The 24,957-nt window shown below is 48.1% G+C and overlaps 2 protein-coding genes across 2 annotated transcripts; both read left to right on the top strand.

Moving 5' to 3' along the window:
- Window positions 1-1,268: 1,268 nt before the first annotated feature.
- On the top strand, window positions 1,269-8,717 carry LOC135922001 (uncharacterized). The gene is made up of 2 exons (XM_065456406.1): window positions 1,269-1,734; window positions 6,661-8,717. Exons 1-2 carry the CDS (start codon window positions 1,441-1,443, stop codon window positions 7,366-7,368), a joined length of 1,002 nt encoding a protein of 333 aa, XP_065312478.1. The 5' UTR covers window positions 1,269-1,440; the 3' UTR covers window positions 7,369-8,717.
- Window positions 8,718-19,060: 10,343 nt separating this feature from the next.
- On the top strand, window positions 19,061-23,308 carry LOC135895742 (TNF receptor-associated factor 6-like). The gene is made up of 2 exons (XM_065423893.2): window positions 19,061-19,458; window positions 21,976-23,308. Exons 1-2 carry the CDS (start codon window positions 19,162-19,164, stop codon window positions 22,615-22,617), a joined length of 939 nt encoding a protein of 312 aa, XP_065279965.1. The 5' UTR covers window positions 19,061-19,161; the 3' UTR covers window positions 22,618-23,308.
- The last annotated feature ends 1,649 nt before the right edge of the window (window positions 23,309-24,957 follow it).

Here is a 24,957-nt window from a genome sequence, read left to right as displayed (position 1 = left end):
GTGTTGCCCCTATTCTTCGTCCCTGTTTGTTTGCGCACAAAAAGTTTTAAGATGAATCTGTTCCAACTAGGCCGACTCGCTGTTACGTTAAAAAAGCACTTCCTTGGTATCATTACGATAAGACACAGCGTGATTTATACCCTTTACAAACAAGACAGGGTGAAAACTTTGCAGCTCAAAAGAATGCATGGTTATGCATTCTTTGAGCATGGAGTTATGCTTGGAGCAACTAGCAACAGTTAAACATGTGGAAAGCGAAACATAAAATAGATGTAAGACATGAAGTGCGTGACAGCTGGTGCAAGGATTAACCCGCCATATAAAACCAACAATTTCAGTTCTTGCAAACTTCAGTAGCTTTAACATACAACGCAATGCGCTCGTGCAGTCGTGCTGCCTAGGTAGCGCAACGCGGTAAAGAAGCGGAAAACAATATAAGTGGGAAACAGAATTCCGAACTTTAACGAAATACCCTTAAACATCATGCTGCTGGCAGATGAACTTCGTTGCTCACGCGTCTAACTTTGATCGAGTGGTAAAAAACACCGACGAGACAAAGGAAAGGATAAGGTAAAGAAATTTCCCTTGAAAGCGACGATCCATTTTTGCTACCATTGCTCACCTTAATGAGGCTTTGCCGGGAATGATTAGAACCGTATCGCCGGCACGTTTTCACCGGTATTTGAGCCCCCCACCCTGCAACAATTCTTCTTCGAGATTCCCTGAAGCTTTGGCCACCCCACACGTGCGAATGGTGTTGCCTATCTTGCACTGAAAACGGGAATAAGACAGAGAAGCACGATCAACGACACAACAAACTAGGGCGCCCGCCATGCTCCTCTCCCGCGTGTTCTGCGCAAGGCCGCCACCAGTGGCGCGTCCGTCGGCGTGCTCGGCGCGTATATGGGCAACCAGCGCTGAAGCTTCACGTGCCGACAGCAGCGCCGTAACACACAGCCTAGCCAGCGGTAGACACAGTTTCCAGTAGCACACGCAGTGATTTCGTGTCAGCAAATTCGCCGATTGTCTTGAGTCACACTTTTCACGGCTCCTCAAATGGCAGGGAACCGACGTGCTAGAACGTAGCAGCGCATGCGCTCTACGCAGCGCGCATGGCCATGGACAGAACTTGGCTGGCCGCATCGGGCTAGGCGAACATTGATACAGGCGCACGTTTCTTATCGTTAAATATGTCGTGCCATCTTCGTAGCCTCCCTATCGGACGGTTTCAGCATATTTTAGTAACGCATGAAAAATGTCGTAGCGCCTCCTGGCCAGCGCTGGTTCCCCATAGGCGTAATATCAGATCCGCGTGGCCATAGTGACCACGTTTATCGCAGCCGTTGAACAACGCCCGTTCCGCCGGATAAAGAAGTCGGAAGCAGGCACTTCGCCTGTTCTTGTTCAGTGCGGCAAACGCCCCCAAACCAAGCCGCTGCCATGTCGGACCCGGCGGTAAGTGCGGTGCATACGTTGAGCGGCCACAACATCGTTGGAGCGAACTGGCGCCCTATCCACTTCGCAAAAGAAGTGCCGCAGCCACGCGTCTGTAGCCTCTGCCGCACGGTTCCCAGCAGAACGGCGCTGCTGCCCTGCTCACACTTCCTGTGCGATTCCTGCACCGGTGCCAGAGATCAAGATGGCCGCCGCGTGTGTCCTTTGGACCTGGAACCGTTCGACGAGGGCGAGTGCTTATGGAATGACTTCCCTGCCTCGAGAGCGAGCAGCCTCAAGGTGAGCGAATATCAGCTCGATTGTGCTCGTGGTACTGGCGGAGACTTCTTGTTAAGAAAGTGCAGTACGCTCCCTTTCACAGATAGCCGGCAACGCTGCGGCAAGGTACGCGGGTAGTGCGATTGGAAAGTCTCAATCAGCGGATTTCCCGGAGCCGTATATTGGACATCTGCGACCCATTAGTAGCATTAACTACTTCATGTATTAGAGCAACTTGCGGACGGAATCTCGCGTTAAATAATCTAGCTTTGCACATTGGTGTTGCCATGGTGTGCGACGTACTATTGTTGCACAGCCCGGAAAATGTCCAAGTGCTCCGTGTCAACGCGACCGTTTTAGCCTCGCTTTTTAGGAATGACCCTCGTGTTCTAGCAATGGGCTTAATAGTTTCCAAAACTTCCGCAAAGCATTCTAAAACACGACTGCGCTTCTTGAAGCGCAATCAACAAGATTTTTAGCAGTATCACGCGAGCTCCGGCTTTTCTCACGGTAAAGGTCTTAAAGTGGCGAGACCACTGATAGTTCGCGCACAATGAATACCGAACCCTCGAGTTAGTTCTACGCCACGAAGACAGATGCATCCCTCTGCCAACAAATACTTGCACGGCCCGGCTTAAAACGGCCTTGGCACAGGAATGACGCGTGCACGAAAGATGAAGCTGGAAGTCGCAAAATATGAGCACTAGCGAGGTACCGTCGGGTATTCGTGTGAACGATGCGACCTCGTTGGTCACGAAGCGAAACCCTTTGCAATGTCATCGATGAAAGGGCGTGGCACACGACGGTTGCGCTTAAGACTGCACTGCGCGCGTCAGCGTACATACTATCCCTTACATCTCCACTCGTCGCCGTGACATACACGGCGCACACGAACATGCAATGGACGATTTTGCGATATCATTAAAATCTGGCTGATTGCATGCCCACTAGACTTTACGAGCGCCGTTGACTGTCGGTGTACATTCATCTGCTAGTGTGTTTTCACCGACTGCCTCTTTATTGCTTTTCGTGCCCTTTATTTTAGTAACCTTTTCCCCGTCCGTGGTGGACGGTAGCCAACCGGGCACGGCTTTTGAACCGCTGCCTCGGCCCATCTGCCTAACGTAACTGCGCCAACAAGAAAAAACAAAAAAAGATTGCGGCAGGCTGTACGCCGCACACATGACGCATGAACTTAGTCGATGTTTATCCCGTATCCACTAAGGAGGACAGGGCGAATGATGCTGAGGCCTTTCATGTTTGTTGCCATAGACCGTGAACGCATGGGATTACTACGAACTTTCTTTTGCCCGTTATTATTTCCTTTGTAATTTCATACGCCTGTGTTCGATTTTGGAAATGGTATGTTAAGACTCATTTCGCAAAATATTTGCATGTATAACGCAGAACCACCCTGTTTGAGCTCAAGGGACGGTAACATTGAGGCAGGTTTCGTTTTATGATTGTTCAAGCGATACTTCAGGATATTGGGATTGTAATCAGGCAGAAAATGTAAAGATCTATTCCGCGAGATAAAATGTTTGCCCTGCTATCGTATTCCGGATGTTCAGATCCAAGAGAAGTAGGTTATTCAAGACATAGTCTTTATTGCTGAGTTCAAATTGATTCGGGGGTTCATGCGATATGATATCTGGCCGCTTCCGTCTTGTATGCTAGATAGTTTGAAGCCTATTAGTGCACGTAGGGCTATCAAAAGCGCGGGAGAATGAAGCTAGGATAGGAAAAGGCCCACTAAGTTAGCAAGACTCGCATGCGGAGCAGTAATGAGGCATAGTTAGCGATAACTTCGCAAATGAAACCCTGATGGGCTCGTTCAATCGGCGCTTACATAAAACAGAAACCGAGAGCGTGGCTTTACTCAACGAAAAAATATGTGCCAATAGCGGTGGAGATAGTGCATTCTAAAAATCTTGGCCGGTCGGGAAGATTGCGCACCCTAAATGGAAAGTGAAGTAAATTTTAAATAGAGGGCTCTGTGTAAAAGCCCAAAGCAGGTTCACGTGGCGTTGGTGAATTTGAATTGACTCAACAGCAGCTGACATCATAACAATATATTCTGAGGGACCCTCTGTTCATCCCCAAACGACAAACATGGAAAAATATGAAGGAACAAACCGCATGGCACACTAATGAGCTCAGCAAAGTCTTGTCTTTCTTTTAAGTCAACTGCTGGCGACTCGTCTTTCATTAACCACTATGACATTCACGTAAGCGAATGTGAATTGCACAATGAGTGTCGAAGCCCACATACGTTTCTATGCGGTTAGTGATTTTTACGCCACCTTATTTGACTTGCGTGAAATGTCGAATACGACTAATCCAGCCATCAAATGACTGTAGTGGTTCACATTCTACAGTTAACGCTTAAATTCTTCCGAACATAAGCAATAACTTTGCGTTATGTGTCATCGGTGGCTAAATAAAAAAACATAGTCGCAGTTTCGCCCGAAAGGCGAAGCATCGATGGCGACAGCAAATTAGTGGACAGCTATACGAAGTAGGAACAGTAGTTTTATCGGCGGTACAAACTTATAAGCGTAGGCATACTAACTAAATTAACATGCATCGTCTCACGCGCACACAAGCAAACATGCACACATCTCACTCGGTGACCGCGGAAACTCGCTGTTCAAAACGCTGGCGTGAGCAAACGCCGCAGCAGTGAGCGAAGCGACATTCGTGCTGCCTATAGCTTCAATGCAAAGTGAGCGCCGAGAGCCCAAAGCACGCACAATGCTGCGTGCCGTCGCCGCACCTGTAGACTCTGCCCGCAACGCAGATAGCTCTCGGGAAACGGCCGCGCGATCTTGGGCGCGACAGTGCGCTGCCGCCACATGCGCAGTTGCAGCCGGAGTAGAACGTCGCCACCCTTGGTCCCCCACCCTCCCCCTTGCGGTGCCTCGCTACGTTGGGCTCCTCGTGCGTGACGAAAGACTGCGCGCTTTACGTCGCCACCCTTCGTTCCCCCTCCCCCTTCCAGTGCCTCGCTACGTTGGGCTCCTCGTGCGCGACGAAAGACTGCGCGCTTTACGTCGCCACCCTTCGTTCCCCCCTCCCCCTTGCGGTGCCTCGCTACGTTGGGCTCCTCGTGCGCGACGAAAGACTGCGCGCTTTACGTCGCCACCCTTCGTCCCCCACCCTCCCCCTTGCGGTGCCTCGCTAGGTTGGGCTCCTCGTGCGCGACGAAAGACTGCGCGCTTTACGTCGCCACCCTTCGTCCCCCACCCTCCCCCTTGCGGTGCCTCGCTACGTTGGGCTCCTCGTGCGCGACGAAAGACTGCGCGCTTTCTCATCCCCGCTTTTGTCTCTCTCCCTCTCTCGCGGACGAGATTGAATCGCGATCGTCGGCTCCCCTCGCACGCTTTCACTCGCACGTAAAGCGTATAGGGCGCGCGGCGACGCTGTTATCGCCCTTCGACTTTATACGGAACGTCACGGCGACGCCGACGGCGATGGCTGCTATGCGTTTGGAGGGTTCATATGAGTTCTATCGCAATAAAAGAATGTGAATGCCTGCTGTCAATGAATGGCCGCGAGAAACCAACGAGCACGTTCGTCAAAGACGATCGCTGATATTGTAATACCTCAAAGACGGCGTGAGACTGTGCTTCCGCTTATCGCCGAAAAAAAACCGGAAATAATCGTGGGTGGGCTGCAACTATAAAACAAGGAGTCCTTACAAGCTTTCCTTACACGTCCGTGTGCAAGCTACTAGGAAACAACCGATGGGAGGGGAAATTCACATTGTGGCGTTGAGTTGAGTTGTTGTAGGCTACGGGTGGGATTAGCCTTGCAGTTGCTGCCGGCAATTGCTCCGCCGTAGCGACACTTAAAATAAATAAATCACATAATCAGGCACAGACCTCCCAATTACAAATAGTCACTCCTCAGTTCACCATGCGGAAGCGAAATCCGTGTCCTGTAGGTAATTTAACAGAAAGCGAGAGACGTCCCTCCTACACAACCGGTTCCTGCGCCGGAAAACAATGTCCTGAAGAGAACTGTGAGGAACTTCTATCTTCTTGAGGGACCCGAATAACACCATCCTTTCCGCATTATACACAGTTCAGCACATTAGGTAATGTTCTATGTGGCGTCCTAGCGCAGTATGTATATAGTTGCGCTTCTGTGCCTGCGGTCGAAAATTCGGCTTCGATAGTGGCGACGACATTTAAATGGGGGCTGCACAATATATTTAAAAAAATGAAATCACAAAGAAAGAATGTGCATTTAGGTTCAGGTGCGTCCACCATTACGGCGTGCCTTATAGAAGGTTCAAGTTTCCCGCCACTTAAAGCCAGTATTTATTTATAATTTTTTATATAAATCGTCGTGTTCACACTGACTTGGTTCCGAAGGAATGTGCCAGGCGGCGACTCTGCATGATCTCGAACTGCTCAGCGGTGAAAATAAACAGGCGTTCGGAAGTGTGGGGGAAAAAATAAAAAAAAGGGAGCAAGCTTCCGGGGTCGTAGAAGGTGTAGGTAATATAACAATATCAACACAGATGTCTTAACCAGGATGAATACGATGTAGACCGGCTGAATTGTAGACCGCAATATATGTAGTAAAAGTTAATTAGCTAAACGAGGCTAGAACTACTCGCATCGACCCACTTGCATTCAAGCGACTCATCGGAAATATCCTTTTGTAATTTGTAGTATCTCTTTGTCACTAACTCCCCACTCCCTCATGTAATGTCTCAACAGAGACCTTTGAGGAAATGAATAAATAAATAAATAAGTATTCTACCTGTTTCATATGGGGTGCCATTGGATATCATCCCTAGCAGCAACTACTGAAAGAAATTTTATCGCTTGTGAGTATTTGTAATCTTGTAATTTATAATCTATAGAAGGCCCTGTTTTGGCACGCAAATCTACGCGGAGAGTTTATCAACCTGAACGCATTTTTTTTTATTTCCAGGCCCATTGCTGGAATGAATGCAACGGCTGCGAGTTCGTAGGCACCATCGAAGCTGTATTGCTGCACTACGAGAGAGAATGCGACTTGCATGCCCTCCAGTGCCCACGCTGTGAACGAAGAGTGAAGCGCACAGAGCTTGCCGCGCACTATGTGGCCGTATGCTCCCGCGGTGATCTGTCTTCGGGCTCTGCACAGAATTGTGAACGTGGCGATTCACTTGACGTTCGTGACCTGAGTGAAACAACGGACGAAATGACGTCCATTCCGGAAGGCCCGTGTCACCAGCAGTTGGCATTAGTTCGGAGGCGAATGGACGAACTCTTGCAACTATTTAGGAACTTTGAAGCCGCGCGTTTGTCGGAGATCAGCAACGTGGTCATGAGTTCGGAGGAAAACTTGGTGCACAAAATGGAAGAATTCAAGTCAAGTATCTGCTGTACGGTTGCACAGCTGAATGCCGGTCTGAAAGAGCTGAAGGTGCTACTCAGAGATCCGTGCTCTGATCACCTGCCCAATCTTCAGGGTCAAATGAACGAAGTCGTCGAACAATCAAAGGCCAATTACGTTACCTTAGTTGGGGAAATGACCGCTGCGCTTAGAAACTTGGAAAGTAACTTGGGGGTGAAAATTAATAAACTTCAGGCACAGTTCTCTTCGACGCTAGCAGTGCACCTGCTTCCTATTCGAAGAGTGCTTGACCGCTTTTAGCAAAAAAAATTATCTTCGGAAAGGGAAGGTGCAGTTGCTGCGACCAGTTCAGGGAAAACGAACATGCCGTGGCAGTCGGAAAAGAAGCTCATCCTTCGAAAGTTGGATGCATTCGCCAGAGCATCGCTCAGCATTCTGGTATTAATGCGGCAGGAGTATCTGCCGCGTGGCGGCCGCCCATGGATTTCTGAAGTGCGTTACACTTCAGGTGCGTGCGTTGTCACTTTGAGAAACGCTGACAAAATATTTAGCCTGGAGGCAGGCGTCTTCAGAGTGGATTCTTCGGCACCGCAGCGATATCTTTTTCCACATTGTCTTTGCGAATACAGCTGTAGAGCGAATTGTAGTAATGGTCCGCGGTCCTTTCTTGGCGGACACTCCTGGGTATTCCTACGACAATGTCACACTGACGGTACTAAACGAGAACCAGTGTAATGACCATTGCATTGATTGCTTTCTTGGTGTTTTCAGCGAATCCAACGCTTCAACAAATGACGTGGTATTTTACGTTGAAACCCGAACGCTCGGTGCGGAGGGCTTTATAAAAGGCGGAGAACTTAAGTGTCGGCTTCAACTTTGATCTACGATTTTAGCCTAGCGCACCATGACGCTATGGAACTGCATTTACATCCGACTCGTATGCTTTTTTTTTGCCGTCAAAACAAAAGGCTGTTTTCACGCTGCTATCGTTACCCTGCCGCGTGTGATAAGTCCACATTGAAAAGCGACTGTTTCCTGCAGACGCGTTAAACAACTTCTCTCGAGCAGTGGCGAGATAACGTCGAAACCTTAAATAACTCCATGAGCTCCTGTGTAGGCATCGGCATAGAACCTCAGTGCGAGAACTTACCCTCAGAAGTTCGACGCCCTAAACATCTGACCACAGCGAAACGCGTGAGTGAGCTGTCTGCCTAAGAGTGAAGTGCGCGTTTTGCGAAGGTTGCCAGTGTAATTAGGAGCCGCTAAATCTAATAGAAAAGTACATAGTATGGCGTGAAAGGCAAATTGTGCATGGACTTCAGTGTAATCTAAGTATACAACAGTTCGTTTTTCATACAAATAACCATTCTCTAATCAGTTTGTCGTAGTGACACAGTAGGTCGTAAAACAAAGGAATACTGTTCTTTAAGCCGCGACTGCGAAGGGATTCATGAAACCACGCACACAACGTCATATTCCGTGCTGCGTTGCGGTGTCCTCATCTGACTTGTCCAAGTTGGTTTGTGCATGTTGAAATAATTTCGAGGTGACATTTATTTTCTGATTTGTACACCTTTCGCATATTCCTGTGACTTGAAATGTGTATGTGTGTGGTTTCTTTCAAAATAAAGAGTTATTTTCGACTCAAAGCCTTCTCGGCGATTTTTTGGCTCAAAGCAATGAAAACAATGGAGAGAGAATCTAGGGTTTGCGCTCCAAACTATAGCAACATTGCAACAGATTCCAGCGGGAGTGTACAATACTACACAAACGGACGTTATGTGCACACTTATCAGGAACGTCAAAGTGTTTGTAGCTAGTTGAACCTACTTAGATGCATGACGAGCTCCAAAATTCGGTGGCAGGTCGAAATTTCTGAAGACATTCGTGTCGTGCTTAAGACACCGCGGTCACTATTCGGGTTGCATAATCTATGTCAATCACGCGAACGTTGATTCAGCGCGTATAATATCCGTAGAATTTGGGGCCTCCTCGCTATGGTCACTGAGGCGCACGCTCCGATAACACGCATGCCGGACGACCACCGCGGTTTCGAGCACTCCGGGCCGTCATGCATGCATGCAGGGCGCCACGTCCGTGCCTACTCCGGCCCGCTCCGTGTGCCGACGCGAAGCTGGGTGCATGCACGCCCCAAAGGCCTCAGCTAGGGGAAGGCGAGACCGCGGGCGCAGCAAGGGAGACCCTAGGCGAAGCTCCTCTGTAAGCAACAAACATTAACATCTGGCATTCGACACAAACATAAGTTTAAGCAAGGCGTCCGAATGTAAATATAATCGCGACACGACACATGGCCAAATGGTCGCCGGTGACCTCTAACGACGCACCGCGACACAGCAAGCAATGAACCCAAGAGAAAGAGGCTGCCTATTCGGCCTGCGCCCGCCATCGCGCACCCTACAGCAGAGGTAAATGTAAACAGAAAGAAACGGCAGAGCAGACGCCGGGCACGATCGGACGATGCGGCCTCAGGACATCGAGACGACGAAACAGTACCCTCCGAGGCCGGGACCCCGACGAGCCGAAGTAACCATCGGCCGGCGGCGGACAAGGGGCCGCCGCCAGCAGAAAGGAACACGTACGCACCTTCTGACGCCCCGATGTGGTCTCGCCTCGGGCCCCGTCATGCGAGCGCGTACCCGGAGCGCACGCAAGAGGGGCCCGAGTCCCGCCGAAATGTTGGCCAATGGGTGAAGCCCGTTGACCATCCCCTGGGCGGGATGACAGCCGAGTGTGAATGCTTTATTGCCCGCTGCCACCCCCTCCAGGCAGGGAGAAGAGGGACACGGTGCGCCCTCGAAACGCAACGCAGGGGCTCGTCTTCTTCCAACCCCCGCGAGAGGCCGAAACCCCACAAGTTTCAGAATATGCTTTGCAGTGTCTCGCTCAACGTATACACCAGAACACCGTGAATTCTAAGCGCGCCGCCATATTGATGAGCGCCGGTCGCGCCATCTATCCCAAGCGCCGCGAAGTAGCAGGCCTGGGCTGCCACGCTGGGAGATGCGACCCGGCGCGAAAGCGAAACTTGGGCTTTTTAGCTGGGCGGAAGGCGTGTTTCGCGTTTTTACTAACCTGTCATTTTTGCTGTCTCGATTCAATCAAACTTCAAGACCTCATGCAAGTCCGCAATGGTCACACTGAGTGCTGTGCAGACTGCAGAAGCGAATATATCGGGTAAGTACGCTATTACGTTTGTACAAACCGCGCGCTATATGCTAGAACACGTGTGAGCTTCTTGGCACGTAACCTGTGAAGGATTTTACAGCACTGTGTTGGTGCCACATTTTATTAAAGCACGCAGAACATTGTCCTCTGCACTTTCAGTTTGGTCTTGTTTGCCATGGTCACTACTGGGTTGGCCGCGCTTGGCAACCAACTGGTGAGGTCGTTTGACTGCCTGATTAGCAGACGCCTGCCCTTCACCACCTGCACATTGAAAACAAAATAGATGTTATAGTAAGAAGGGCTGTAGTTCTTTCCCATGCCATCTCTGTTGCGAAGATATAAAGTCCTCTCAAAATGAAATAGAAAATACACCAGGCCAATTGTATCGTACAACCACTTAAGAGTACAACATTCAGAACACATGCCTACAGCACTCGAACAAGCAGCATATGATGCTAAACCTGCACTCATTGGAAAATGAGGAAATACAGAAGCTATAATGTTCAACTACATGTGCAGTCAAAGCCCGTTTAACAGGGCGAGCATGACAGATGCAGGTGTTGTACAGTTGCACAAACCATGACATGGCACATAAAATTAGCATGCCTACTTAAAGCTGCATCATCAGGGACCCCTTTAGTACAAGACAACAACCGCACCTGCATTCCAAAAAATTAGCCCCACCAACTGCAGCTACCTGGTATCAGACCTGTTTCGCTTGCGCGAGGCCATATCGGATTGTTGGCGTTCCCTTAGAAAAAACAGTAAAAAAAAACAGGTAGGAACGAGCAAAATTTTGTTACAAAAACAACAATGATTAAGCACCTTATTTTCCTCGCCAAACAGTTCGCACGCAGTTGAGAGCTCAGGAAGCTCAAATGAATTTGTTACGAGTGACACTTGCAACACCAGCTCGTAAAGACAGGCGCACTGCAAGAACACCTTCGGCGACGAGCAGTCGTCGTTTACGTTTTTGTGGACGCATGCTACGTGACGAGCGGACTTGGGTTTACATTCATTAGCAATAACGCCCACCAGCAGGGCAACATACTATTGCTTACAACTTGTCGTTCGCGCTTAATGGTCATGCCGTGCACCAGCTGCAAGTATCGCTAACCGCAAACTCATCTGTCCCGCTTAACCGTCGTGAGCTCTGCCTAAATGAAAACACGAAAGGGCTTGCCTTCTTGTTATAGCCAAGGCGAAGCACCGGCGCGGGATCCTGCTCTGTAGGCTTGTTGCCCAGAAAGTGCTCGGAGCAAACCTGCGTGTTACAGATATTACGTTCGTAGGGCGCAAAGTTGAACGTGGCACCAAAATATACACAGATCGAATACTCACTCGTGCATTTTCACTGGGTTGGTAGTTCTTCTTATTCACTGCAGCTATACACCGGTGGCGCAGCTTGTCATTCTTCGTTGCGGATGGAAATCGGTGCAGGCTGAAAACACCGCACCGGCACGATTCCCTACGTGTATTGTGCTCTTCGCAAACAGCGCTAAGCAACCTGCTCCTTTTCCGCTGGTTATTTTGGCATCCAAACACGACGCAATGATGCCCAGATGACTTCTTGTACTTTGGATCCGCGTGAACGGGCACATTTCCGCACTTTGGAGTCCTAGAGCTGGCGCTTGCCATGTCTACTGGTCGCCGGCGAACACACTTTGGCAGCCCTGTACAATATGGTGCTGGTCGACCGGGTAATCCGGGTGCGAGAGTATGCGTTCGGTTAGTCTGGGTGCGAGGCTAGCGTATTCTGGTCTATAGCGTAGTCGTTGCAGCCGTAGCGAAGGAATCACCTGCCAGGCTGTTCGCCGACGAGAAACGAGTTACCATTTTTCTCATTTGCCACCTTGACTCGTATAACTGCTGTCCTTGACCTGTCCATTCGTGTGTGTATCCTTCATTGTGTCTTGGACTATCTATGGATCCCGCTTACTGTCATATTTACCACCTCATTAGATATTTTTAACCTGTTGAGTCACCATTACAGGCGACGTGATGATTTTTGTTCTGATTCCAAAAGTTAGCAGTTTTGCCCGAAGGGGAGCTTACCCCCCCCCCCCCCCCCCCCCAAAAAAAAGAAAAAATATATTGCCGTGGTTGAACGCGGGTAAACCAAGTTTGTCGATCGATAGCGTGGTTTATCTTGCTTTGGGGAAGGACACACACGCTGTACATCGCCGTCAGCAACTACGGGATCGCACCGCATGACAACACACGGACGCTGCTCGGCGTGGCAGTAGCGAGCCAATTGACCTTCATGCTGAGTCTTGCTTCAACGCGACCTAGGTATCGAAAGCACAGGGCATGCGAGGCTACGAGAACTCTGCGCACTTTGTCCACATCGCAGATCGCTTTCAAGACGTGCGCAGCAGACGCCGGTTATGGCAGGCTGTGTCCCAGTTTCACCTTGGCGGAGCTTGAAACTCATATTTACGCAATCATGTGTTTTGTGGGCTTGTACATGGAGTAGTAGAGCTATCTCTCTAAAAAAAATTTTGCGGCTCCTTCGCCTTCGTCGTCTTTCTTGCGGGAAGATATTTGCAACGCTGAAAAGGGTTCCAGTAAGTGTTAGTTTTTGTAATTTGCCATGTAATCCTACTCTTGGGCAAAGCCCCTGTGGTGTATTTCGAATCTTTTGTTGTTATTGTACTTATTTCTGCACTTCCCCTCTGGATTAATGCCCGTGAGGGCACTGTAGGGTATAACTTCGGCACGAAAGACAGCGTAGTTCAGGTTCAAACAGATCCAGCAACAACAGAGAAGCCCGAGATATCAAAATATAGCACAGAAACCTTTACTGGAAGAAAGCAGAAGGAAATGTCCCAAATAACCCGACCACAGGACCCGATGAAATCCCAATACAGTCAGTCTAAAACCGCGGTCGAAACAACAGGTAACTTCTGACTCGTGTAATATAGCAAGTCAATAAAACGAAGAAAATTCCGTTTCGATGTCGTCAAATTAACATGAACCTCATCTACGAAGGCAAAGATGATAAAAATAAGTCAAGCTTTTACAGGCCAGTTACAGTAATGTCAGTTATATATAGAATGGCATTCAAGTCATATAATTAGAATGGTCGAAATGGATGGCTAAAAAGTATGTACTGTATGTATGGGGGAACTACTGAATGGGGTTTAGACCAGGTAGACGGTTATAAGATAGCATCTTTGTAATTAGTGCATGGATATTTCAGTAGCTGAAGATATACTTTTAAGGATAGCATTTCTAGATGTTAAGGGAGCCATGGAATTGGTATGGGATATTCTCAAAAACGAAGACGGAGGTAACGATTTCGTGGAACTGCTGATGGAGATATATAGACACCACCCTGAATGCTTCTCACGCTTCTCGGAAACGTCGGCTTATGTAACCACGTTGTTTACTGGGAAACCCTTGCAGTGAACGCTAGACACGAAGGCGAGCTTTGTGGTAGAAACGCGGCCTCTTGCATGGGTCGCAGATGCGCGGAGACGAGCGACATGTGGATGGTGTCGCAAGGAACCGGGCGCGTTACTGCGTGAATGGTAGAAACGCAGGAAAAGGGGTTTGTGTTTCAGTAACAGAATTGTGTTTTCTCGTACATTCAAATTACAATCCGACGCTATCGTGTATCTACGTTGTGCCTAAGTCGTACTTTCCGATTTTCTCGGCGCATTTTACTTTGAAGAGTTAAGTTTGTTCAGCAACGTCTTTGCGCTACATGGAGTGCCGGCGTGGTCGGGTACACGTGGTTCAGAATGATTTATCCCTCAGAAGACGTTCGACGATGGACGCGGGATGGCGACGCCATATTTCATGCGACAAGGGGGGCTCTTAACGCTGCCGCGTTAAAATGCAATGTAGTGATGGAAATTCACCAAGAACGGCAGCAAGGATGTCCTCTCTCTCTCCATTTAATGCGAAAGCATCATATGGCTCATGAAGAGGAAAATGCGGTGGCTTGGCCGGACATGATACAAAACCTTACGTCTTCAAAGAGACGCGCTCGCGTCATTGCTCGCGCGTTCGTCGTCATCGTCGTCTTCCACAGCTGGCTCCGATGCCGCCAATGATGCCAGCGTTCCCGTACTGCCCCTGCCTCTGCGAAGACGCTCACGGCCCTAGTCCACTGCCAGTCGGTGCAGTGCTTTTGGTGAGTTCTGTCGTGGGCTCCGATGGTCGAGCCTTGGACTTTGACGTCTCAGTGAGTAGCTGCGCCCTGCTCTTTTGGATATCCACGCAAGTACGTGAATGAGGCCGAGGCACGTGATGCGAGAAATGATACAAGGCAACGCGAAAACAATACCATTAGGTTTTGTAAAGCGAGTCGTCATCGGGAAGACGTCGCAATACTTTCGAATTCATCCACGCAGGGAAACCTAAGTGGATACCCACTTCAACTGTTTTATATTTTAGCGTTACATCGCCGGCGCAGGCTAGTATAGAAGCTTCGCTTCAATGAATAAAAAATAAGTAAATTGAAAGCCATAGAGTAGTTCATATATTCCAACACACGAATTGAAGCCCGTGGTTTCACTAAACGTATCTGCCTTGAATTGGAACTTCACACCAGTTTTGAGGTAAGCGCAGTAAGACTTGCGATAAAAATTCATTTATGTTCTTCAACACACTTCCTTTTTTTCAAAAAAACGCCTATTAATGCACTGCAGCTGAAAAGTTACTGCAGCATCCATTTATTTCAGTGCAAACTTTCGGAACGCATATCCCGAAGCTCCTGCCGTCCCCAAAATTTATTCCAAGTGGATATGCCTTTCGGAGGCAGTGGTTAGATTTCGCAAATTTCAATATCTGTCGTTAAATAATTAGTTTAAACGTTAATTGGCGAGAATTCGTTAAGATCCCGAGGCATTTTGGTTTCCTGTGCAAATGATGCCCGCCTCGGAGAGCAATCTAGCTCAAGAAGTAGAAGTGGGCTACAAGCCACGGGTGACCTTTCACATCTTTGTTCGCAGTACTAAAAAAAAAAAAAACGCTGCCTATATTTGCTTTGAGCTTACGTGAATCGTCATATTGTTTTCGGAGTGCTCCAAAAGGTATAATAAAAAAAGACAAGTATGTTTCTAGAGAACTCCTTCTTGGCCTCCACGACACATTAGAAATAAAGAGGACGCAATCCAAAAGCGAGATATTTACGACCACACAGGCGGAGTTACTAAGTGATCTGCCTTAAACATCTTTCTCCACGTTAGCCGTCCTATAAGTGACGCTGTCTACAGTATACGAATGCACTTCTTTTTTATTCTGGAGTTGGAGCTAGAGCAAGGTGCATTCATATCGAAAGTTGGCCAATTGCTGGCGTTCTTCCTGGCAAGACATTTAGAGCAGAAGGAAAGGAGCCTATTTAAAAGTTATACAGTTTGACTTATTCTTTGAAAGTTATCGATCATTATTAAACTTGATTGCGCAGTATACGCGCAGCGAGGTTATTCATCTCCCAGCGGCATGTATTTCACTTTCTTCAGAGATGAAACATCCTTTTTAGCATAGTTTACTGGAGTCCGCGCAATTTCTTGAGAGAAAAATGAAAACAAGCAGGTCAGCCTATGGGTCACATCCGGTTGGCACTTTGGGCAATTGGAGAGAGTATAACAAGAAAGAAGATGAGAGTCGGTGCACGAAAACTCACTGATACCATGAGATTCCGCGAAGCTGTGGTACCTTAATTGTTATCCCGTATGGTTTAGTCCTCATCTGCGTCTACAGAGCTTTCGTCCATAGTCCCAGAATCTTCCGAATATAGTTTGTGGCTGAAAGGTTTTAGGTTTACACGCAGATAATATCCTTGAAACTCGATGTGACACAGAAGGCAGATGCCATACATGCAGCGACAGCTTAGTGGATATGGCTTTCCGCTGCTAAGCCAAAGGCCGAGGGTTCCATAGGACGAAAGGCAAAGAAAAAAACAAAAAAACACTAGTGCACTTAGATTTATGTCGCACGTTAAAAAAGCCAAATATGTCAGAACGTTCAAGACTTGTAACCATGCCTTTCTTCAGGCAATTGCACGATCTCAATTGATAGAACAAAAAGCTGTTGATATTGATAGCACAAAACACAATTGATAGAACAAAAACACAAAAATGTGTTTTGTATCTGTGCGAAGGCTGCTGCGTCTTGTATGAATTTGACTTGAGTCTTGTATGAACCACAAATGCTCGCCAATTTCTGTTCACTTATCTAAAAGCTTGCCATCCTCTTCACCTTCCACCAACCTCCCCGTGCTTCACCCTCTGTAATCCTTTTTTCCTGTTCCTCTCTTTTTTCTTGACGCCTCACCAATCCCCTACTCTTTTTTACTCACGTCTTATAAACAATGCCTAGAAACGCCGAATGACAGTGCTGATTTTTTTTTCTTCCTTTGCTGCTAGCCACCGCCGACAATAACCGCACATGACGTCACCCTCCTAACACGCTAGAACTGGTTTGCCTAGCATTACAAGGCTGCTTTTGTCAAAGATAGGCCCACTTATGGAACGTACGCCAGCCTTTCTGAGGCACGCTATCCCTGTTTGTAACTTTTATATTGATCAATTGCGTATGGCACAGTGTATGTCAACCATGTTGGCCCGCGAAGCGCAGGCGCCGAAGAAACGGGCTAAGCACGCCTAGTAGTAAGGAACTCGTATTTTTTTACTCCTAGAACGCGACTACTACGGCCACTTATATCTAGCCCGCTAGGCATGGCGCAGCAGCAACACAAGAAGGCCACGCTGCTTGAGGGTGCTGCATTTCAGCTACTTTAACATTGTATGATATACCACAGTGAGCAACCTAATAAGGCAACAAAACGGACGGGCAGGCTACTTGGTATTGCGTGTTAATAGGTTTAAATGCAAAGAAACGCACGACACGAGACAAGGCACTCGAATTTGCATAAATTGTTTTTACCGAGGACGACATGGTTTTCGCGTCGATCTTTTTTAGGCGCACAGTTGACGGAATTTACTTTCGCCTAATAACCGCATTAGATCAAGGTGCTAGCATTGATTGTTTGTTTGTTTATTATGTAAACGCGTTCGATCGGGTGCTACAGTGATCTTTTGATACAGTAACTTCAGCATCTAAAGATTAGTGCCGGCCTGACGAACAGGGTCATTATCTACTTCATAAACCGTAGGCAGATCCCAGTGGTAAAAGATGTTGCTAATTACCTGTTCCGCTGCCGTCCGGAGGGCGACAGTGTTCCGTTTCAGGCCCATTATTATTTCTTGTTTTTATTGACGATATTGCTGAAAGTGTATAGTCGAACCTTTCGATTGTATGTAAAGCACTCTGTTGTTTATCACTTGGTAAGCAACTCAAGCGACAGAAAAATCCTCCAAGATAGCCTTAATAAGGTTGCGGAATGATGTGGCACTTGGTGCTTGGCATTAAACGGATCAAAATGTGGTCACGTGAACGTTTAGAGGAAAGAAAAAGAGCTGACGTCTCATACTCGCAGACATAACATTTCGATCATTCCGAGCGTATCCGGGACCAAGTACCTTGGTGTTCATTTATCAAGTATTGACTGGATAACATTGCCGAGACTTCTAAGATAGCGTGCAGCGTACTAATGTTCTTGGTTCGAAGCTGTCGCAGTTTTCCTTCGCCAATCAAGAAGTTATATGTTCCATATGTAAAGTCGATACTTGAATGCACGTGCGTGACATGGGACCCTTATCGGGACCGCCTGCAATACATCCTGGAGAGCAAAGAAAACGGAGCAGCCCGCTTTATCACGGGTAATTGCCGCAGATCCAGCAGCGTCACAGAAATGAAAAGAATGTTAGCGCTTTCGAAGTCAGCCGGACGCCAATGATACTTCTGTCTGAAATTTTTCAGGACATCCTTTATAACAATACTGGCAATAATAAGTCGGAATACATGATAAAACATAATTATTATCGCCAAGATCATCCATTGGATGTAAGACCTGTCAAGGCCAGAAGAAACTTGTTAAGGTCCTTGTTTTCCCCGAAGCATCAATCAGTGGAATGTATTGCATGAAAACACCGCTTCTCAAACATCAACTTAAGCAATCTAAGAGAAAATACTCAAGATGTGATCACTTAACTGGTTTTGCTGTAACTTCCTGTCGTGCTTCCTTGCGTTTGCTCGTTTTTGTATTTGTAGGCGACATTGTGCTATTTCCACTGCATCATTCCCTACTGTGTTCTTCTTGCGATTCCTTTTGTATTACCGTTGTCATATCTTCGCCCTCTGTAACGCTTTTAAGCGAATACGGGTTTGCATTATAAATAAATAAATAAATAAATAAATAAATAAATAAATAAATAAACCCCGAGTCTTTCACTAACTAATCAGCATGAGATACAGGAAGGAGATTGGAAAGAGGGATAGTACTTCTGGTACCTAATCAGAAAGCGATATTCTTTCACGTAAAACATCACCATTTATTTTATATAATTAAGGTAAACTGTCGCTTCTTTACACCATTAGTATCATCATCATCAATACACCATCACATACTACTAACAGAAAAAGAAAAGGGCTACTTGCGCAAAGACGATATTTCCACCTAAGGAGTCCGATAATCGGAATGACACACACACACACGCACACAAATAAAGAAAGAGGCCTTGGCTATCTTGTGCTGTAAGGATTGTAGGAAATCAATAATAAAAGATCAGTCGATAGTCTAGCCTGTGTCATTGTCTCTTGCTGTCCGGGTCAGAACGTCCTCGCTGTAGGCGCCGCCACACCTGCGGCCGCGTCATCAAAGGACGTTATCTGATGTCACGTGGGTCCTAATGACAAACGCCCGCCTTAGCTACTACGGTGACGCGTCATGATAGGACGTTACCTGATGTCACGTGGGTGCTAATAACAGACGCCCGCCTTAGCTACTGCGGTGAAGTCTCTGCTCACTGTAGGCACTGACCCTCGGTCGCTACGATGCCCGACCACGAACGGCGATCTCTGCACCGAGTGTGCGACTGTGTCAGCGGCGTCAACTGGCGCCCGACGCGGTTCGTCGACGAGCTGATGCTGACCCGTTACGCCTGCTGCGTGTGTCACGTGATTCCGAATACCACCGTCGTGCTGCCCTGCTTTCACGCGCTGTGCGAAGACTGCCGGGCAGGTTGCGTCATCGAACATGGCGGAAGCCTGTGCCCACTGGACGGAAAACCGTTCAGCGGGGACGAGTGCGACAGTTGTCACCTGTCAGCTAAGAAAAAGCACAACCTGAAGGTGAGTACGCGACCCCTGTCTCCCGCCAAACAAGCAGGGGAAATAGGGTGCCCACGTTTTTACGTGTTAGGTAACTTCTCTCCTTCGATATCTCGCTCCCAGGTCTCGCGGTTTAAGTTTACATGTTGCACAAAGGAACGATCTGCGTGACCAATATCAACAAGAGACCAGTGAAAAGTCAACCCACAAACGTCTTATTCGATAACAGCTGTGAAACGTGGGAACTGTGGCCACAGAAACGACCGGCTATTCGAAAACATAAGCTAGGAAGAATAACACATAAGGCAATGAAATTATTCAGCGGCATTTACGAAAACACCACTATGAGACGTAAGTCCCGAACACAGATTGAAGTATTTGCTTTCTTTCCTTATCTGGCTACTATGATTTCTGCTCATCACTGGAATACCCTATCAGATGTTCCGACATGTGGCATTTGCATCTTCAGTATCTAAAATCAATTGTTTTTTTTTTTTTTGCAACGAAAGTTAATCGCACCACCGACCTCCCACAACGCTATCGGCAGCCCACTTATACAATGAGGCTCTTAGATGCTGTTCAGCTTCGGCCTCAGTCGCCATTACGGAAGTGTTTGGCTGGTCTGGCTCAGGAAGCCAACCGCTGCCGCACCCATCATGATGACAAGGGTAGATCGTCGTAGTCAAATTTAATTCTACATTTCTACGGAATGACTACGGAAAGAAGCCTGCCGTTCGAAATCACGGAAACTTCTTAGCCCCAACTATAAGAAAAATTTAATTATAGGATATTGCGTGCCAAAATCACGATCTGATTATGTATGAGGCACGCCGTGGTGGAGGACTCCAGAAATTGGGACCACCTGGGGTTCTTTAACGTGAACCTAAATCCTAGTACAAAGATGTTTTGGGATTTCGCCCGCATCGATAAACTGTGGCCGTAGCCTAGATTCGACCCCGCGACCTCGTGCTTTCCAGCCCACCACCATAGCCGCTGAGCAACCATGCCGGGCAGTTATGCATGTATCTGAAGGACATGGATGGGCGATCAGGAACAATTGGTAGCTATTTTCGTCAGAACCTCGTGTTCGATAAAGGTACAATCCCACTACTGCGTTAATGTTCTTGGTTGATATTCTCTGTAGATGTTGGTAACAAATATATGTTAAAGCGTCTATTCTGTACTACTTTACACATACGACACACATACGGTCTGATCTGCACTTGCTGGTTTAGATGAGCGCGTAGACATAAGTGTAGATCATCTTGTACATAAAGAGTAACCCCGTAGTACGGCTGTAACGCACTCAATACCTGGGTGAATGACAGGAAGCAAATACGAAACTTCATTTCGGAAAGCTAGGTCTATAGAGGGTATTTCGCATAAATTGTGCCAAGGATTTAAAGAAGTGGTTAGCCTCAGCTTAATGAAACCAACGTAATATGGTTTGCCGTAGTGTAGCGCTTCTTGTAATAGTTTTATATTCCGGTTAATTAACTATGATGAACTATGGAACATTTTTTTTATATTCACTTTAAGGCAAAATACGTTTCGTTGCGCACGAGCGCAGTCACGTTGTCTTATATCATGTTTGGTGGACTTTCTTTAAACGCCGAAAATGATCGCCACGCAGCATGTACGGTGCCACAAAAATTTGGATTGCTCGTCTGTGAATCCCCCAGCAGCACAATGAAACACACTTGACCGTAAAGTGATTATTATAAAAACTTGCGTAAATAATCTTAATTAATGGTCTAGTTTAGCGGAACATAAAAACCTACTCTAAGGAGCGCCACATGACGGCAAACCATACGCAGATGGTTTCATTCAGCTAGGGCTAACCACTTTCTTTTAGATCCTTCGCACAAGTTACGTTAAACACCCTGTATATGTTTATTTCTAACTTTTTAGTGTTCGCAGCGTCGGTATCGTATATTATTGCGAAAGCAATACTGCTCGCACTTTCCGCCTATCGGTGGTCGTGGCACCTCCTTACACAGCTGCGTGCCACGTGACCGTGTGACGTCACGCCAGACCGAGAGGCGGGGCCCCAGCTCGCGGCATCGATAGTGGAGGCGAAGCCTTGCGCGCCGCTGCTGCGGCGCTACCAAGAGGAGGCGCTCGCTGGTGTGACGTCACGCTAGGAGGATAAATCGGGCTACAGCTCGGCTCCTCGCATTGGCCGGCGCGTTGCCTTGCGCTATGTCGGATCATGTATACCCGTAAGTTTAACAAAGGGCAACCATGTCCACACCATCAGCCGAACCAAGGCGCAGCCAAGGGTATTGCTTTCGCAATCTTCCAGGCTTAACCGAGCTAAGCCTTCAGCCAATTTTTTGCACCACGTATAAAGCACTTATTTTATCAACATAACGACCCGCCATTTTCTGAATACGTCATTCCTCCTTACCTTCCACCTAGCACGACTACACCCTTAACTTCACAGGCAATGTAAAAGAGCTGCCCGTCTCTCATGGTGCCGAGCAGCTTGTTAACACCACTACGTCCCGCCTGTTTCCCATTTCCTCTCCTTTGAAGGCTCACTGCTGGAACGAAGTCCACGGATGCGATTTTGTTGGCACCCTGGAGACCATTCTGCGACACTTCGAGGCAGAGTGCGCCTTCCACGCCTTTCCGTGTCAACGATGCGGCGAGAGCGTCCCGAACACCAAGCTTGCGGCCCACTACATCGGCGGTTGCGGAAACGCATTGTCATCAGCGGCACAGGCCGGGTCCCCGCGACAAGGTGGCAACACCGTCGTCACTGCCAGTGACGTCACTGCAGCCGGGCGCGAAATCGGAACATCGGTGAGGTACACTTGTGAGGACGAGGTCACGGTGCTTCAGAGTCAGGTCAACGAACGCGCCGAGGCGGCCGGAATGCAAAGCGCCACGCTCGCATCTAGTATAGAGGCGCTGAGTGCCAACGTTACGCTCGCCGCCGAGAAATTATCGGAGCTGTTCGGCGAGCACTCGCAGTTGCAACAGCGCCTGCTCGCTGGGGTAGCCGGGGAGAGTCGTGAGGCCGGAGAAGGTGGGGCGACTGACGCAGCCAGTTCTTCCGGCGGAAGTACGCGTAGTCGGCAGGGGACCGACCTCCTTCGAAATTTGGAACACCTGGCTTGCGAGTCGGTCATGTGCCTCCGAAGCTTACTGCAAGTCGCAAAGGGCGATAACTAGCAACCGCTGCTTCAGTTGTTCCTGCTTCCGCCCAGAACAGACGAGGCGACGGAGGGTTGTGTCGACAGGTGCGCGTCAAACAGCGTAACAGTGAACGAAGTAGTCTATCATGCGCTTCTATCAAACTTTTTGTGGACGGGTACCTGTTGCAGCATCCCGATACGGTTGCACAGGCGAGACGTGTGGTTTAGAGTGGCTGTCACCGCTGAAGTAATTAAAGAACGCATAAAAGTATGGGGAAAAGTGGTCAAGATCACTTGGATTGCCAAGCCAGAAAATAGCAAGCTTCCGCAAGTCGTTAGAGTATCACTACTGGGCAGAGAAGGTTCTTGTGATTTAAGTTTGCAGGCCGGGAGTGAAAAGTGTCAGCAAGTATATTTATTGGAACGCTTGTGCCCCCCCTACTCCAGGGGGTTCTACATATTTGAAATCGCCATACGCGACTGAGTGACGGCGCCCGACTCAGACCACCACGAATTGACTGTCCTTTGACGGATTCGCAAGTCCTTCGTGCAATCTACCACGGCTGCACTTTTCATCAGAATGAAAGCGTTTTAATGCGAAATTTTCTTCGACAACGCGTTTACCATGTGTTCGAAAAATCGTGATTTCGTTTCATTAACTACGGCAAGAGCTTTGACCGCGTGTTGGAATTCCCGAGAAAAAATAAACGTTCCTTTCGTTCACTGTATTTTGTTCATTATGAGTGGAGTAACCAACCATATTCTGCCTAGTCGCTGGTGCAAGGCGTACGCAGCGAAGTTTAACACCTGTGTAACGAGAACACCTTCGTAACAGGAAACCATGCCTTACGCGTTGCATTCTAGTTAGAGATAACATTGCAAGAGGTCTCTGCAAGAGTTATTTCTAGCAATCAGGGCCCCGTATTTTGTGAAGGTAAGTACGTTTCCGGACAAAATAAAACTTTGTGGACGAGGACAACGCTCTTCGCATCGCAAATAAGTTGTTCGCCTCAAGAAGGTGGTTGCGGCTAGGACACCTCGATGCTGTCGCAGCAGATGGGCTCAATGAGCGAGAGAGAGAGCGTAAACTTAATTTTCGAATCGGTAAGATCTGAGTCCGGCGTGTTTTTAGTGGGTCTAGACACCCGCCGTGGACGCGGTTCCAAGACCTTGTCTCGAAGCGGCTTCCTTGGCCCGCTGGACGGCTCAGAGTTGTGATGTCAGGTTCCAGCTGAGCAGTGCGGTCTTCCAGCGTGAGCGGAGGCTGGCGGTAGAAAAGATGGAGGCGTCGGCACTGCCCGATTTGTATGTTAAGTGCTGACATTCCCATAACATGTGATTAAGTGTGGCAACCTCGCCATACGACGTGCATCGGTTTGTAGTGCATATGTCTGGATACATGGCATGCATGAGTCTGGGGTTTCTGTAAGAATCCGTTTGTAATAGTCTGAAGTGTACTGCTTGCGTTCTGTCTAACCTAGCCTGAGGGAATGGGTATACGCGTCTTTGTGACTGATAGTGTGTCGTGATGTCGTGGAAGCTGGTCAGAAATTGGTTAAATAGTTTTTTGATAGCTGAGGGACATAAGAGCTTTCCGCCGTGGTCGCATGGTACAACTTGTAAGCGCTGCTCCTCATTGCTGGAACCACAAGAAGAAATTAAGGTCATGCACGCACCGCCGAATCCTGCACACTCCAATGCGATGTTGCGAATGTTGCGAACACTCCAATGCGAATATTGTGTATTATTACTCCTCATTCCCACTCTTTGCTCAAAGCCATTCCTGCCTCGTACTTTGCTAACTCGAAAACTTGCAATAACCCTCTCAATCTGAACTGCCCCATTTGTGGTTGTATCGCGGAAAATCAATGACAATGCACTCGCCCTGCTGTTTAGCCACTTTTTCATTCTAACACTATCGTTGATTTTCACTACTCGTCAGCGTTTGCGGAAATTATAGCAGGTGTCACTGCTTTTCCGTATTCTTAGTGCCACCTCATGCGTATTGTGGCCAAAAAGTGATTGCTTAATAGAGACTGCGTTCAGGTATGCAGCCTTCAGATGCCAATGAACTTGGTGGGCGTTACAGTATGTCTTTATTTCCCCACCGTCAAAAACACCGGAGCAGCGCCGCGAAACCTGGCGGTGATCACGTGAATCGCGTGTTAGCGAAGTGTGTTCACTCGTCATTTCAGCCCACAGAAGCTCGGGGACGGTTGCGAGAACTAGTAGGGAAAATTCGTAGCCAAGAGTTTGGATGGGTCGTGGGGAAATTGTACCGCGCGTTACGCACAGCGGAATTCAAATCGGCCAGGCATTAATTGCACTGCCTTGCCAGCCGAGTGGGCATGCAGCGCGCAGAGAAACCAAACGGGAC

Source organism: Dermacentor albipictus, chromosome 6, assembly GCF_038994185.2.
Source record: "Dermacentor albipictus isolate Rhodes 1998 colony chromosome 6, USDA_Dalb.pri_finalv2, whole genome shotgun sequence".
Taxonomy (NCBI): Eukaryota; Metazoa; Arthropoda; class Arachnida; order Ixodida; family Ixodidae; genus Dermacentor; species Dermacentor albipictus.
This window is presented reverse-complemented; position numbering and strand designations above follow the sequence as displayed.